Source organism: Orbicella faveolata, unplaced genomic scaffold (genome assembly GCF_042242905.1).
Source record: "Orbicella faveolata isolate gen_17 unplaced genomic scaffold, um_ofav_v1 contig_46, whole genome shotgun sequence".
In the NCBI taxonomy this organism is placed as follows: domain Eukaryota; kingdom Metazoa; phylum Cnidaria; class Anthozoa; order Scleractinia; family Merulinidae; genus Orbicella; species Orbicella faveolata.
Window position 1 is genome coordinate 23,175,829 of NW_028301576.1, and position 16,651 is coordinate 23,192,479.

General features: G+C 39.0%; 1 protein-coding gene across 1 annotated transcript; it reads right to left on the reverse strand.

Moving 5' to 3' along the window:
• Positions 1-2,380: 2,380 nt before the first annotated feature.
• On the reverse strand, positions 2,381-15,582 carry LOC149098962 (uncharacterized). Its single transcript, XM_089277475.1, has 9 exons — positions 15,531-15,582; positions 15,023-15,117; positions 13,976-14,350; positions 11,587-11,820; positions 8,141-8,267; positions 6,382-6,453; positions 5,616-5,687; positions 3,395-3,466; positions 2,381-2,653 (listed from the first exon to the last, which is right to left on the reverse strand). The coding sequence occupies exons 2-9, from the start codon at positions 15,081-15,083 to the stop codon at positions 2,503-2,505; spliced, it is 1,164 nt and encodes a 387-aa protein (XP_089133601.1). The 5' UTR covers positions 15,084-15,117; positions 15,531-15,582; the 3' UTR covers positions 2,381-2,502.
• Between the last annotated feature and the right edge of the window lie 1,069 nt (positions 15,583-16,651).

The window sequence follows — 16,651 nt, forward strand, 5'->3', positions numbered from 1 at the left end:
AAAAGCATACGTCTAAACTAAAAATTCTAATATAGATTGAGAGACGAAGATTTGTTACAAGATTAGTAAACAATTGCAAAATATATAAATAACAAAATATTAAAAGATCTAGTAAGATCCAAACACGAAGGAAACATAATTTACTCGCGTTTCAGTCTGGGCTAAGCTGGTATGACAGAAGCGAGTTTATAGAGTCTCCTCTGAAAATCGACGGTTATGATGCAATTTTGTAAAGACACCAAAAACATTATTTTTAAGAGAGCTTTAGAACATTTGGCATAACTTTAATTATTTATTTATTCATTTATTTATTTTAGCATATCTTAAAACACAATTTTATCTCGTTTACATATAGATATAAATTTTTTAGATATCTTTTAACCTTTTTTCAATTGTAAATTTAGTTAGCATCGGGCAGGCGAAGAGCCACCCTGTGGATATACTGCCCGAAATGCCATTATTATTATTATTATTATTATTATTATTATTATTATTATTATTATTATTATAAATTATACTAAGTCGGACCGGAAATCTTAACGAGTCGATGTCATGATAAAAGGGAAAGCAACTTACTTGTTTGAAATATAAATGTCTCAAAGGAAGAACTTTTTCAGGCGTTTTCTGGTGTTTCTTGAAGGGATCCTGTTTCATGCGCACTGGGCAGATCAACAACCAGAGCGTTATGGCCGTAGATGACGTTCTGTTGAGGTTGTGGTTGATCGGGCCTCCACTTAATAGGAATCTTGTTGAACGTCTACCGACGTCCGTTTATTACAAGCTTATCTGCGACTATGGAGGCTTTAACACGGTCGGTCTTTTGGGCTTTCCTGAGAGCAGGAACTAAAATATTTTTCCGTATTTCACGCACGTGAAAAGGCAGGTCTTCCCCCATTCTGATGTTAGACTCTGCAAGAAGACGGAGCTGGCTCCAAACGTGGTCCCTGTCTGCCCGGCAGGTGAAACGGACAATAATCGGTCTTGGCCGTTCGTTGTGTTTTTTTCCCAAGCCGATAAACTCCGCACAATGGCATGTTGTTTACACGTTGATCTGGGATTTGAAGGTTATTCTTCAATACATCCTTCACGATGTGATGTCAATTCTCGCCCTCTGTTTCGTTGATTCTAAATAGAAGCAGGTTCCATCTGCGGCCGTAAATGTTTTGGCGGGTCAACTCTGTCTCCTGCCTGATTTGGTCTTTTTCACTTGTGGCCACGCGGTCTTTGATGTCATCTTGCCCCTGTTGCGTAAACTGCAAGGAGGCTTCGAGTGCCGCCACTTTATCGGTCAAAACCTTTATTTCATCCTTCGCTGTTTGAAGGAGGGCTGGTAAGCCTGCGATATGTACACCTTTCTCCGCGTCTTTTTGCTCAAGTGCCTTGTATAGAGTTAAAAGCTTTTCATAATGGCGGCCATCTTCCTCGAGTTCATCGCTTGTCGAGCTCCTTGGTCTTGCTCGTTTCCCTTTTTTTCTTTTTGCGTTCACCTTTACCACCCATCGTTCAAAAAACGTTTAGGAGAAAAACTTTAATTTACCTTTAGGGAATGATTGAAAGCAATAACTTTACAAGTAAGCTCACGTATGGCAAGACCTCTTCGGAGACTCGAAACGCAAGTACGCTCTCTATGGATGCATTCCCCAGACTCGTCTTTGGCTGCCATGACGCTAAATGGGCCAAAGTTTTGCTGAAAAAGCTAATTTTTATCAAAAAGAAAGATTTCCCGAGGATTAGGCACAAAAATGTGCAAGTTTCAATTTGGCGTGATTTCCCGTTCCGAATTTTTTTTTTCTTGCCCCTTTCCTTTCCTTTTTCTCGGCCCTTTGACGTTCGCGACCTTTTGCGTTGCATATTCTTTCTGGCTGCCGTAAAAAGTTGGGTGTTGATTATGGGCAAAGCCTAGAAATCGCACCGTGATCAATTATAAGTCAAGTGGGCCATTTTACCACCACTTTTGCACCAAAACTGATAACGTTGTTTTTCAGTTTGCTACGTCACAATGCCGTCAATATCCAAAGCCGACCGTTGTGCGTATAGATCTATCCTAGCTCTACTATCTGCTTATCAAGAATATCTGGTGACGTTTAAATTGATGACGTCACAAGTGGTACGAAGAGCACGACCACCCAGGACGTGTATAAACGTCCTTGGGGGTCAAATGTTTACAGTATCCTCAACTTTGAAAGATTGGAAAACAAACCCTCGGGTAGTTTTTTAATTTCGTTGTCATCCAGCTTCCTGAAATTAGGTAGAATGTTGTTTATCTATTGTGCTTACTTACATAATTATTTTGGCTTATTTAGGTTTTTTTTTTATCCTGTTTACATTTAAAGCAATGCAAATAATATGAAGGATTTTAAAAAAATACAACAACAACAAATAAGTGGGTTTATCTTTCGTAGCAAGACAACTAACTCATTGTACCTTAACAGTGTTTTTGTCGAGGTGTTAATCTGTTAATATTGTATTCTTTATTCATAAAAGCCTTGTCGTTCTTTATTATCAATTCAACACTATATTTACAGCAGGAAAGAGTGACTTTTTATCATATTTGTTAAGAGAAAAATAAAGATAAACGTACAAGAGACGTAATTGAGATAGTCCGGTGAATATCCTTGGAGGAAGACGACGAATGGCATTCTGAGACAGATCCCTGCAAACAAAGAAGGAAAAATAGACACGTAAATATATATTTTTATGAAAGACATTAAAAACTTCTATATAATCGGGAGATGTTAAAACTGTTGTAGTGACGCAAAATGGTCTCGTATAACGTTGCGGATATACATGTAAACACTCCCAGTTGCCCCACATTATCTCTTTCAGCCAAGACATTATCCTCCAGCTACCCGCCCCCGGCCCCGCATGTTTAGTAACATTTTTACGTCGTTACTGAAGTTCAGTGTTTCATGTGGTAATGTACATTTAAACGTCACAATTGCGTCATAACCGCTTGTAGCTCGTTTGTAAAAAAACGCTTATAGGCCTCGGGGAAAAGTCTCCTATTTTTCTCTCAAGACCGCCTGGTATTCTAATAGAGACCGCAATGCGGCCTGCGACATCATATTGAAATTCCGAGTATTTCTAAATCACTAGCGTGATCTGATATGTTGCGCAGCAGTCACTCGCTATATTTCTGGCGTACCACGCGTAAAATTGTGAACCGCTAGATAGCAGGTAATTTGAGGTGGCTTTTGAAAAGCAACGAATGCCGAAGTCGTTCGTTCAAAACGTCTTTCAAAGTCACTATACGAGTTGTTTGCAACGTTTCTATAGGTCAGTGTCAGACACAAATTTAAATGTATATTGCTAATATCCATCCCTGACTGCTATGTTAGCATTTTAAGTTCAATGTGTTATTTAGTATGTACAGAACGTAAATGGGTATACTTACAAGTATTGCAAGCTCGCCAAAGCAGAAAAAATATTTGCTGTCAAATTCTGAATATGATTTCCCTTTAAGTATCTGCAAAACAACAAGGAAGAAAACATCAGCTAGGGAGCAGCAACCATAACAATTATTGTTAAGTTCACTATCGGGGGACCCTTCTTCGGAAACTAACTAGGTATCCAATGTTCTGACGTGCTTGAATCGTCTTTCACAAGATTTCCAGGTTTGCTTTTCAAGGGTATATATCTTATTCTATATATATATGGGACGGTACAAAAAAGCTTGGAAATCATGGAGGCGACGTTGAAAATAGTGATACAAAACTGAAAATTCGAAATCTTTATAATTTCGCAGTCACTCTACAACGTATGAAGGACACTTAATATACAGAACTGACTGTCAGTGCCTTAGAGGTAGAGATTACTTTATTCTGGTGGACCCTTTTTGTGTACTTATGGGATATATTAAAGCTGTTGTTTCGTTAAGTCCGTGTCTTTGACTTGTAGGTAAATCTGGGCTAATAATTCATTTAGGCAATTAACAAAAATGTACCCATTTATTGAAAAAAAATGAAATTATGTTTCTACTATTTTTTAAGCGTCTTATAACATTGATCGTAGCCTGAGTATTAGGCTTTTCATACTTGCGGGGTAAAAGGAGGAAATACACGGCAAAGAAAAGCCTGACACAAGGGTCTTTATTGTAGTCTTCCACCTCCTCATACCGTGACAAGCGTCAGTGTGCGTATAGCTGGTTTTCAGATGACGTCACTAAAATTCGAACTACGAAACTATTGATCTTCCTGAGATTTTACTTCAATGATGTATAAGAGCTGCTGAAAACTAATTTTCGTACAAAATTTCGCTCCAAATGGGTTCTTGGTTTTGTGATACTCTACGCTTGAATTTCTAAGCTTTTGCGGTACGCGGCATTTACATGACGGCCTGGAGAGCTGTCACGATGGTTAAAAAAGTGACTTATTTCGGGGAACTTGGCTATCTGAACAGTTCATGTCTTAGAGAAAGTATTATTTCAATGTTTTAGAGTTCGTCGAGGGATAAATTCACGCGTTTGTAGCAAAACTCAGTGACAGATGTTTCTGTTGGTTTCTAGCCGGCATGTTGGTGCCCATACGGATGGGCACCAGCATGGCGTCTCCTTACAAATCTCTATAAGTTTGGGTAAAAAATTTCTCCGCATATCTCGCGTAAGAAAAATTGCTGTGACCAGAATTTTGGCGAGAGTCTTTGCATATTTACCTTCTTTCATTTCCCAGATTCTGGACTTTGTCCATTGACCGGTTTTGATTTTTATTTTGATCTATTTTGAGCTGCGTGACACGGAAAACCAGCAATTAATCAATCAAAATCGTTTCAGGCTGTCATGTTTAATTGCATGCATCACAGATCACAACGGCGAGAATTTGAGCAAATAATACAGTTTCGTCCATGTTTGAAATGGTTTCCGAGAATATTTGCACAATTTGCCTCGAAAATTTTCACACAGAGTATGGTAAGTGTGTCACCACAGTAACGCTTTTTTTTCCCTGAAACTTCGAACAAAGAGTTTTCAAATGTTTTGTGTGAAAAACCTGTCATTCTTGTGGAATTATTTCTCGAGTTGAGAATTGTTGTCATTCAAGATAGTGAAGACGGCAAAAGGTCTGTTCGCAAAAAATGCGCTAGGAAAATAGTGAATTGCTACAGAATGTTCAAGGAGTTACGAGAGGCATTTGCGGGTGGTAGGGCACTTGACCAGGCGAAGGAAAGCGCTCCACGAACTCCTTCGAGAGCTGGTCCTAGAGGTTCAATTCCTGTTCGAGGCCAGCGATCCCCAACAGGAGTGACTCCAAAGGCGAAGCGGCAAAAAAAAAGGCACTTGTGAAAATGAAGCTGAAGGGGGTCAGCGAAGACCTTCAACAAAGAGAGCTCTGTTTTCTGACCAATACTCTAAGCTCGACGATGAAATATCAAGCCTGATGAATATCGCGACAGAAAAGAATTTACCACAAATCGAAATACTTTCACTTCCGGTAGTGTGACGTTATGTTGCATTGTGTATTACCCAATCAGCGTAACATCCAGATTTTGGATGTTTGACAGAAGCCAATTAATACGTTTGTGTCAGGCCTTTCTCTGCAATTTCCCCCTACCCCTATCCTCTTGCTAAGAAAGGCCAGATACTCAGGTTACATTGATCGAATTTCGATGAGCTACAAACTTACAAGTCTTGCAAACTGAACAAATCTGAAAATACGTCTTCTGGTAGCACTTCTATTTCATTTTCACTGATATTACTAGGGACAGTAAAGAAAATTATTTACAATCAAGTATGGCTATGATAGAATGACGATTATGCTGTTGTTGAACCACTCCTTGGGCTGGTAGTGTGGGAAGGGGGGGGGTAGTAATCTGCTACCGGTAACTTACAGTTTAAGACTAATAAATTACAAAGTGGTTGTTATGCAACTCTAAACATCAGAGAAAAAGCTCACTCAGATAATGAATGAACATGCAAGTTATAAAAGTTATCTTGTTTTCGAAACAAAGCATTCATCGGATCGCTCTACCCTTGCACGACAAGGAAAATAAAAAGAATAAAGTGAAAAGATAAAAAAAAAATAGTAAACTCAAAAACAGTACATAGAAAAGTAGGGGAAAAAGCAGCTTTCGCTTTAGCCTACTCTTCTCTTGTTCGTTCTAACTTGAGGATCTAATTAAAGCGTTTCTATTGTACAAAAAAAAGAAATTCCCCTGATTTTATTTGTAAGCAATTGACTAAACCTTAGGTAGAAAAAGTAAGTATTGTGTGTCTTCGATAATAGGCAAAAAAATGTAATAAAAATAGCACGTGATGACAAAGGTCACATTTGAACAGGTTTCTCAATAGAGTGTTCTTTTAACCAAGCTCGAGTCGTTCGATTTTCTATTTCACCCAGGATTCCCAGAAAGGAGCCTGTTCTCAGACACTTATTGTTATTAGGTACTTACAGGCTTTTAATCGCCACCATGTGTCGAAAGGCTTCTTTAGGTATATAAGTTATCATGGTCCCATTTATATTGCTAATTCATAAAGACAAACACGATATTAGAAGTGTAATGTGCCACATGACCATCAATAACACCCGTAATAATTTAAGGGTGGACCTTATATTTATAATTAAATAAGGGCTCTCAGTCGGAGTGAAAAAAGGAGCTGAAGTTGCTTACATCCAGGAGATTTACAACACAACTGTTTTGAGTTTGACATTTTGCAACTTGAAGTAGGCCATATTTTAATTCAAATTTGCTTATTACGTTTTCTTATGCCCTTCCGTTGAATCGCAACTGAGATGTAATCTTCTCTGACGTGAAACATTGCTCCCAGGAATTCGTGAACAATGTTACTGCAGTACAATTCCTAACACCCGAACGTAACAGATGTGGAGCGATAGAAACCACAAGCCAATTGCCACAAGCTTCTCTATTGGTACCGCTGCTAGGAATAGAATGTTTCTTTTTCATGATAAATGGTGAAAGAATACGGAAAAGCGCTTGAAAGGCCTCAATGCTCGTTCGGAAGTGCTCTATATAAAAGTTACGCATAGTAGGATTTCTGGTGATTTCCTGAATTAGATGAAACCACTGATTCGAGGACGATTCATTTGACGGCGATGGAGAACATTTTGACGTCTACGCAAAAAGTCAACATCTTGTTTGAAAGATCTCACCCTTGGAAATTTGAGAAGGAAGAAGAACTGCCTTAACGGTAAGTGTAGGTAAACGAAACAAAAGAAGAGAAAAAAAATCGAGAAAATAAGAACGTGCAATGGTCCTCGAAGTCTGCCAGTTTGTTGATTTCATAACCCATTTCAGCGCGGCCGCTCATAAAATATAACCCCGTTATTTCATCATAACCAACCTCTAACCAAATTAAGCTATTTGGACATTTTAACCAGGTTAGTGCGGCCGCAGCCAATCTATTTAATCTTGGAGAGAAATCTAATATGTCTTCTATCTGTCTTCTAATAGGTCGAAAGAAAATTTCAAGAAAGCTATATTTAAGGACGCTCGCGCTAATTGTTTCTACGCATCCTTACTGCGCACGCAAATTCTCACGCCAAGTCATGCTTCGAGCGCACGCTAAGCAGGGCAGATGGCCATTGCTATAGCTTTGCCTGGATTTAACGATCTTGGACGTTGGGTTACTCCTATTTTTCTTTTGATGGATTATTTTCTACAGTTAGTGAAAAAATTAAGAAAATCTACCGATTAGCAGTTTGAATTTTTTGCAAAATGCACCATCGAATTCCGTTCTTTTTAGCCCTTCGTTTACTTGTGCGGCGGTTTTAAATGCCTCTTGAATGGTGAAGTATTGTGAAAACGTTGGCAGCATTTGGAATTATGTACGCAGCGGGCCCACTTCTATAAAATATGATTAAGATTGCTTGGTTCCGTTTACTCACCTTCAACATTTTCAACTATAGACCCCTGCAGACCATGCTGAATTACGTGCGTCAATTGTTCAAAATCAGGGTAGTTTTCCACACGTCTTATCTCTGAAGTGAAGTCCGTGACCCCCAATCTTTTTTTTTGGGGGGGGGGGGTGGGAGGGGCATTTTTGACACAAGTGACTCATTATCTGACTGCAGTAAAAATTTAAAAAAAGTCTATCGACTGGTAAATTTCGCATGAACGTCCTTAAGTCAAGTTGGTCAACAACATCATGGCCGATATACAGAGCGATAATCTACTAAGAGAGTACACTTACAGGTTTGTTGTCGTCGTTGGAAGACACTTAAAGATGTCAATTGATGAATTTGACGTCCTGCACTCAACTTTGTTATCAACTTGGCCGTTCTCTTTCTTACCATGGCTTACACACAGATTTCTGCAATCTGGATGTAAATGAAGGAATCAAAAGCGTGTCCATGCCAAAACAAAAATGTTAGGTTTGGTGAATGAATGATTATGACAATATGGAAGGTCAAAATATTTTAGTCCCTCTAAGTTAGGGCTGGGAGCCCCTAAAAAATGACATTTGGACAGTTATTTATGCATATTTAATTAGCTGTCTGGTTTATTATTTCTGCAACAAAAACGCCATGTGAAAGTGTAGTCCACTCCTTGTTTCTGCTTATAAAATTCATTCTCGTATGTAAAATAGGTACTTAGAAGACACTTCTCAAGTAAGGTGGATAATTGTGGTACATCCAGGGGACACCTCTCCGATAGACTTCGGTCATCTTCCAGCTTAGCTCTGACAACTGGCATAGCATCTCGTAAACAACGCCGAAATATCGTATGACTCGAATTTCCTTCCAGGAGGAACTTCAAGTCCCGCGTTGTTTTGACAAAATCTTCACTGTTGATAATGTGACCTTTGAGACCAACAAGAAGTCTTTATATCTTGTCAAAGAACATGGCAGTATTGTACATCACGCTACCAATGCTCGAGGCTATTGGTCGTAGCGGAGAGTCTTTCTTGGGGATCTTGGGATGATCGTAGAATTTAGGAATGTTTAACGCTGTGTGGTACAGCTGCATGTATAGAGAGTCTACAAAGAGCCTCAATGAGGTCCTCAATTTCACCCATATATGTAGTATATAGTCGCCAATCGTTATATGGAACAGACAGAGCTGAGCGTTGGATACCGCCCGCACCCCTCTAGCTACGTGGTTAATCATTTTTATAAAAACATTGAGACTGAAATTGGCGAATGCTGACCCCGGCGCGGGGGGGAGAAGGGAGGGGGTACTCCCAGAAAAATTGGGTAGGGGTGTGCGGCCCGCTTTCCAAAACCCTGACCCTATTTATGACCAAAATCTGTGATATTCCCTACCCTATTTATGAACTGACCAAAAATTCGAAACCCTATTTATGACCTGACCCTTAGATCAAAACCCTGTTTCAGACCTGCTTTATAATTAGTTCCCTAGTTCAGACCAATATTAAATTACCCTAAACATAATTTGTGAAGGGCTTTTGTTGATTTTCTTTTCGATAATGATGAAAAAGTGGCTTTTTCTTAAAAACATACCCATATCAGGGCTAGAGTGCAAAAACCATACCCTATTTATGACCAAAATGGACAAAATCAGCTAAAATCAATACCCTATTTATGACCAAAACAGCTGAAAAACCATACCCTTTGGGGTCGCACATACCTATTTGACCCATATAAGGGAGTATTCTCCCCCTCCCCCCCCCCCCCCCTCTGGGAATGCTGAGAATATACCCACGGCTGAGATTTAGTCAAGAGCATTTTCGTTTTGGGTGTTGATGGAAATATAATGCAATAAAATAACGTTTTCAGATGAATTTTCTTTTGCCACTGGTCAAACAAAACTAGCTAACGAACAAAAAAACTAGTAGTAGATACAAGATTCTATCAAGCTGGTGACACCTGTGAAACTGAAATGCATTCCGTATATACTCCGAATTTGTAATCTAAGAATATTTGTAGCCTAAAGTCGGTAGAAAAATAAGGATATCCGAACTGGGTATAAAAAATGTACATTCTTATTTATTACTAAAAAAAGAAATTTGTATCGATGTATTGACGACTTGGGAAAAAAGGAAAATCATGAATACCCATTGAACTCTTTTCCTATCACCTCAATGTCACTGATCCACACATTCAGTTCCGCTTCGGAGGTAGAAAAGAACTAAACATGTGAACATGTGAACCAAGATGAATAGACGATTGTCTATTTACCGGAAAACGACTCATTCTGATCAGCACCTGAATTTCCATTTTAACCTTCGTCTGCAACACAACAGAGCTGTGGATAACACAAACTCTGCCACTTCGAGTTCCGACCTTTCTTTCTGAAGCGGGCGAGCGAAGGATAGCGCCTGGGATAAGCAAAGCATGGGGAGAAGTGGAGAGAGAGTGAGCGAGATGGGGGAGGGGGTCACCCCCTCCCCCCGGCTTCTTATTTTTCGTATTTGCTCGCAGCTTTGTTCCCTTCTCGTGCTTTTTTGGAAACGCCTGCTACGCGTACGCAAGCTAACATTCATCCAGATAGGATGCTAACAACACTGAACAATGGATCACTAACACGAAAGATTCCAAAGATTATCTTAAGAAGATAATATATTGTAGAGTGTCGTACATAAAGGGATCTTCGGAACACCTACAAAGAGCATTTAAATCACACTAGATCCCACTCGTCCATAAGCCTTTCAGTTCTCGGATTTAAGCCTCTCAATTTTCTCTCCGTAACACCTACCCCTCCCCCCCCCCCCCCCAATACCACTACCACCACCACCAAGGCCCAAACAAAAATGATTAAAACCGTTCTTAACATTCTCGTTTTTATTGTGGCTGATCGTGTTCCAGATGAACCAAAAAAGAACCAAGTCTTTGACTTAAAAACAGCGGCTCAACATTATATCTTCAAAGATGGCCCAGCGCGTTGTTGTGGGTTTTCAAACGAATCTGTATGTTTATAGCAGCAGTGATGGCTCTCCGTGGATGTTGAACGTCATCTGAGTAGCTTTCGCGCTTGTCTATATCTCTGAAGATAAAGGCAGGACATCAGCGGATATTCTTTTGTTTAAAACGCACGTCGAAGCGGCAGTACAGATGACAAAAAAATCTGAAATTTTGAGGGGGCACCAAAATCCAAGAATGAAATAGCACGAAATCGTGTCAAAGTGATATAAATGCTGTGGTTTTTTGCTATTTCCACTTCATTTTCCGCATTTTCGTATTAGGCCACCATCATGGATTTGGTAACTGTGGAGGGTTGGGCAAAGGAAAATATACCCATGAAGTAGGCGTGAGGTGAACAAATGGGCGAGAGGGGAGGGGAAGGAAAAATTCCTTATTCCAACTGCCCCACACACCTCTCTACCCACCCTGCGCACTCTGTCCCAACTCTCTACTAATCAAGCATCTAATTACAATGTGAAATAGCGGCATCGAAAACCTGGTCTATCGAACGGTCAGTTCCATAATAACGCCTGCACTGCAGGCTAATTTTGACCTGTCATTTTCACAATAATCATTTACTCAGCAAGCCCAACAGTTTTGTCAAGTTTGCGAGAATTGATTTGAGCTGTATCATCCCAGCCCCTGTGGGGTTCTCTATGGGCAAACTCTTAGTCATTCTCATCCTTTTTATTTTACGAAGGGAAAAAAAAAAGATTTAAAGGCTGACCAAAACCAAAGAATTTCATTGTAACTCCTACAGGAAAATATACCTTACCTACAATAGTAACCGGTAAGTCTTTGGTGTCGTTACCAACTTCATTATTGGCCACACATGAGTAGTTTCCAGTTTCATTTAAGCGAGTCATTACCAAACCAGTTCCTTTAGCCAATGACGTGGAGTTCTTAAAGATGGATATGTTGATTGGTGGGTAACCTTCGGCAGAACACCAAACAAAGTGACGTGGTGCTGCCCGCACAACTGGGTGTGTGATCAATATTTTCGGTTTATCTGCATAAGCAACAGTATTGTATAAACAACAACAACAACAAACACAATAGGCCCTTGGTAGCTTGGAGCACGTGACAGAAATTTTGATTTAAAAAAATAGATTATGGACTATAACTTAAAGAATGCCATAAATGAAAAGAGCATATCGAAATCATAATAAACTTTGGGTTTGAATTTTGGGTAGGCAATAGCGCCGCGTAACTTTCTTTTTACGGTTATTTCAATCGTCTGTAGCTCTGAGGGAAATTGAGAAAAGTTCGAGTTATCGGGAGTTCGAGTTATCGTAAGTTGAGAACAAATGACCAGAAATAAGGAAAAAACAGTGTTTAATGTTTTTCTATTCATGCAGCATACATTTTAATCAAAATTTAATTACAGAATAGGGAAGTCAAATGAAAATAAAACAATTCGCCTCTAAATTACTGTATAAAACGGAACGTAACGTAATGTTAAAAATAACTCGAAGGAAATCAGCAGGGAGAAGCCCAGGAAATGTGAACTGTACAGGTTTTTTAAAGAGAACAATGTCGGGCTACTAGTACAAAGCTACTGGTACTGGTGCTCTTTACTGGTACAAAGCTACTGGTACTGGTACTGGCTACTGATGCAAAGTTCATGCTCATGGTCCGAGTTATCGAGGCTGAAATTATATAGAAAATGACTTGAAGGGAAACGAAAATTGCCTCGACTTAGCGGAAGGCTCGAGTTATAGAGGGTTCTTGTTACCCAGGGTAAGTTACAGTAAATGTATGACGGAAATCCAGGGGAAACCGATTTTGGTTCGAGTTAGCGCGAGGTTCTAGTTAGCGAGGGTTCGAGTTATCGGGAGTCGACTGTATTAAAAAGGTTTGAAAGAACCGACGTCTAGCTAATTTCCGAGCACGAGATTCAAAACCATCGTTAATGACTAGTTGATGACAAAATCAACCCTTATCGGGGTGGGCAAAGGATATAGGAACTCGGCACCAATGGCAGATTTACCGAGGCCCCTGGCAATAAAGAGTATGTTTATACGACAATTTGAATATTCGGAAGATGTAGAGAATTTCAATTGAAAATGTTTCGGGAGTGCAAAGTCTTGCTCTTCAACGACTCAGTTTCCATGAAATCTCGTTATTTAAATTAAACACACGAACCGTCATAAAATTTCATTCTCCTCATTATTTATTAACTCTTTCCGGTGACCTGTGTGTGGTCAGAACAATTGAGCACACTGATGGCGTCAGCGTTTTATCAGCCGACTTGATTGACTCGCACACGTGATTTGGATACAGAATCCAAAGCACGCCAATCTTCGTTTGAAAACGAACCGAGGATGGTGAAGATTCCAGATCAAAGAATAATTTAAAACCGGTTAACAAAGTTGCGAAAAGCTGTGGACCTCTTAGGAAAATTAGTATTTTTTGATTGTTTAGTTTCCAGTTTAAGCAGCAAGAACTGTCATAAGAACGAGTAACAAGACGATAACCCCGCCGAGCGGAGATCTTTGATACTGGGCTTACATTTTTAATCAAAACATTCCGCTGCACTTCCCGATACTTTTTGATCGAGACCACGAAGCTCTCTTTATGGCCACACTAAGAGGTACTGTTTGGATTGTAATCCCTCAAAAAGCCGAAACCGTGTAGCTAACAAGGTTGAAAAAGTCTTAAACATCTCATAGGATTAAAAATTTCCAATAAAAAGTGACCATCTTAATCTGGTAGTTTTCTGACATTTTCTGATTTTCTCCAACTTCACTGGCTCATTTCAGAGAAACAAGGTTGACTTGTGATCGCACTGTAAATAAACAAACCTTGATACAGCTTAAAAAAATAATTTACCGAAGTGTTTGATTTCAATTGTTTTCTATTACCTATATTTCTTTTAGAAGTCGTTGATCCAAGCTAGCAAACTTTCAGTAAACCCTGTACGTATAGATAAGGAACTTTTAATGTCCACACTTATACGTTTTACGTCTGTGACTGCGCATACAGACTGAGTGATAACAGTTCTAACTGTAATGGCTCCCTGAATAATAACGTTTGTCATCAATTTTATATTCACAAGACTTGATTCCTGCGGAACAAACTAAGAAAGAAAACAGAACGAGCAACATTTCTCATATTGATTTTAAATTGTTCCGGTGAGTTGTACCTGTATGTAGCAAGCTTACCTTTAGTTGTGTTAAATGTGTAAACACCCTTTAAGTTGCTAAGGTACCTCCTCCACCATAATTGTAGTCTCACCAACATAAACCGGCCACTTGACTGTATGGTAAAAGGTCGCCTTGCTCCGGTAAAAACCCCTAATGAGGTGTCAGTTGTGTTTCGTCCATCATAGATTTGCATGTATGAATGTATCCAAACCAATCCATACAATCGCATATCAGATAACTGAAATGTCTCAAATTGCAACCTGACGCTGTGGTTCAGTGGTGCCGTGATGACCCATATGGACGTTTCACAGTCTTCAGATGATTCAAATTTGGAACTGATGGACTCGCCAGAAGATCCATTAACGACAAAGTTGCATGTTTTTGAAAACACATCTATACAGGAAGATACCTCAATATTAGATTATTGCACAAATACAACCATTTAAGCACGGTATTTTGCTATCGAAATGGGAACTTATGGAACGAGTCGAACGCAATTTTATCTTAATTTCTTGAGAGTTATTTTTGACAATGGAAAGCGTGCGCAGAATGCAGTACTCATCATGAACAGTAAATCAGATATAGGTCTTTTAAAACAGACTAGCTGTAATTCATGGTTACCTTATATCTGAAATTTTTCTGTCGATTTATGATACAGATGATACAGTGGAATTCCGATTTCTCGAACCCCCATTTTTTTTTCCGAACCTCCCGATAACTCGAACGAAAAGTCGTTCCCTCTCATCAGTCGAACACTATAATTTTACCCCCAAATTCCGATATTTCGAACCAATTTTCGTTTCCCCTGGAGGTTCAAAAAATCGGGATTCCAATGTATTTTAATTGTTTTATATCTTTCGCACACGTGCGTTTATGCAAAAATAAATCAAAAATCTTGGTCAAGATGCCATTAGCCTTGCAGCAGGACTTAGTGTGCGCCAATTTGTTTGCACGGATAATTTCAAAGGGTTTCTATAGTCCACTATCTTGAGGTTTTGCCCATACAACTGCAACGTTAATCAACCTTACGTATTATTTTGGTGGTACTGTCCACAAATGACTTACCTTGCGGTTTGCACAATAATATTGCAATCAAGATTGGTGCTGTATAAAGCCAGCGTTGCATCCTTAACTCAGTGGAACAACTCCAATGATATGAACTGAAATGATATGAATGCTCTCAAGTATGGTAGATAAATCTGTGAGCGGCAAAGCTGCGTAGCACGGATTTCGGCGTGTATATGAAAACACCTTCCACCTCGAGCAATTCTTTAATCCAGGGCCAACTGAAAGTCACAGTTTTTGTCAATATAGTCATATTATTTTAAGTTTTCCAGTCTTCCGCGTTTCATGCAAAACGATTTCGTTGGACCGTTGACTTGATCGCTTTCCATAGAGGATTCTCTGGATTCATACCTTTTCTTTATGCGCAGTTACGGAGCAATTATGTTCTTGGAACATTGGACTGATAAAACATCGCTCATAAACGAGAAAAGAGCGGCAGTCCTCTAACTAGAAAGGTAAAAACGTTAACAGCAGAAAAAATAAATGTTCACGGAAACTTTACACTAACCTATATAATAAGAATCCTCCCCAGTGAAATTTCTTTCCAAGACACCGGCAACTTAACTGAAAAGAGAAAGACGAGTTTAATAGTTTGAACAGACATGTGTAAAACAGCTTTGTACGTCTATAAACAGATAATCGGAAGCAAATCTGTAATTATTCATCGCGCAAGTTCTTTTTACAATATTTTTTCTTTCTATTCCGAATAAATGTTTTTTTTGAAATTTCTTGAAAATTAACTTGATTACATTCGAATCGTCGTCAATAGCCTTTAAACGCAACGAAATCCTCATTGTAGAATTTTGTGGTTAACTTTGAAGAGTTTATTCGCTTTTCAACGGTATTTTTGTTTCTTTGAGTCGTCGAAGGTCCAGTCGAAAATGGTCTTGTTGTGATTCCAGATAAATCTAGAATGTTGAGAACATAAGAGTATTGTCTCAACAAACTAACGTAATCGCGTGGAAGAACTAAATAGCGCTTTACTTGGTATCGAACATCGAAATTGACTTCGCATTTACCAAATGAAATGCGTGTTTCCACAGTTAAACTTCTGTCATCGTCAGTTACAGCAGAATGAATGTGAATATCTGAATACTAACTTCTCATCACAGCATTGGAAGTAAAAATTCAGCGGAAAACAATGTTCTTTTCACATCTTCAATGAAAACAGTTACCAGATCACTTAAAAGAAAACAGAACAAAACTAACCGGAACAAATTTAAAACAACAATATAAACAAGAGTTGAAAATGTTTTTTCGGCTTACCTCAATTGTAAACAAGATGCTCGGTGAATTTTCTTGTGAAATTCATTGTTTGAACTAAAATATGTTTTAGAAAAACATATGTACAACTACATCATATAAAATGAAAAAGGTAGAAGCGAATACGCATTTATTGACGCGGAAGTGTATTTTGTATGATTCTCCATTCAGTACAAATTACTTTGTCAAAATATCTTGTAGTGCATTCCTCAATAACTTTAGACAGGCGCAGAATCTATACAATAACACGATTAGTAATAGTAATTGGACTGAGTGAAGTACAATTCAGGGAGTAATCGCGCGAGTAATTTCAAAATCGGACGAGCGCCAAGCGCGAGGGCGGTTTGAAATTACGAGCACGATTAC

What these genes read in the sequence shown, in the direction of transcription:
- LOC149098962 (XM_089277475.1), bottom strand. Translation starts at nt 15,083, where the DNA reads ATGCAACGCTGGCTTTATACAGCACCAATCTTGATTGCAATATTATTG. An exon ending in CACATTTAACACAACTAAAG is followed by an intron (nt 11,821 to 13,975) that starts GTAAGCTTGCTA and finishes TTGCTTATGCAG; the next exon opens with ATAAACCGAAAATATTGATC. An exon ending in TTGGCGAGCTTGCAATACTT is followed by an intron (nt 2,654 to 3,394) that starts GTAAGTATACCC and finishes CTTTGTTTGCAG; the next exon opens with GGATCTGTCTCAGAATGCCA.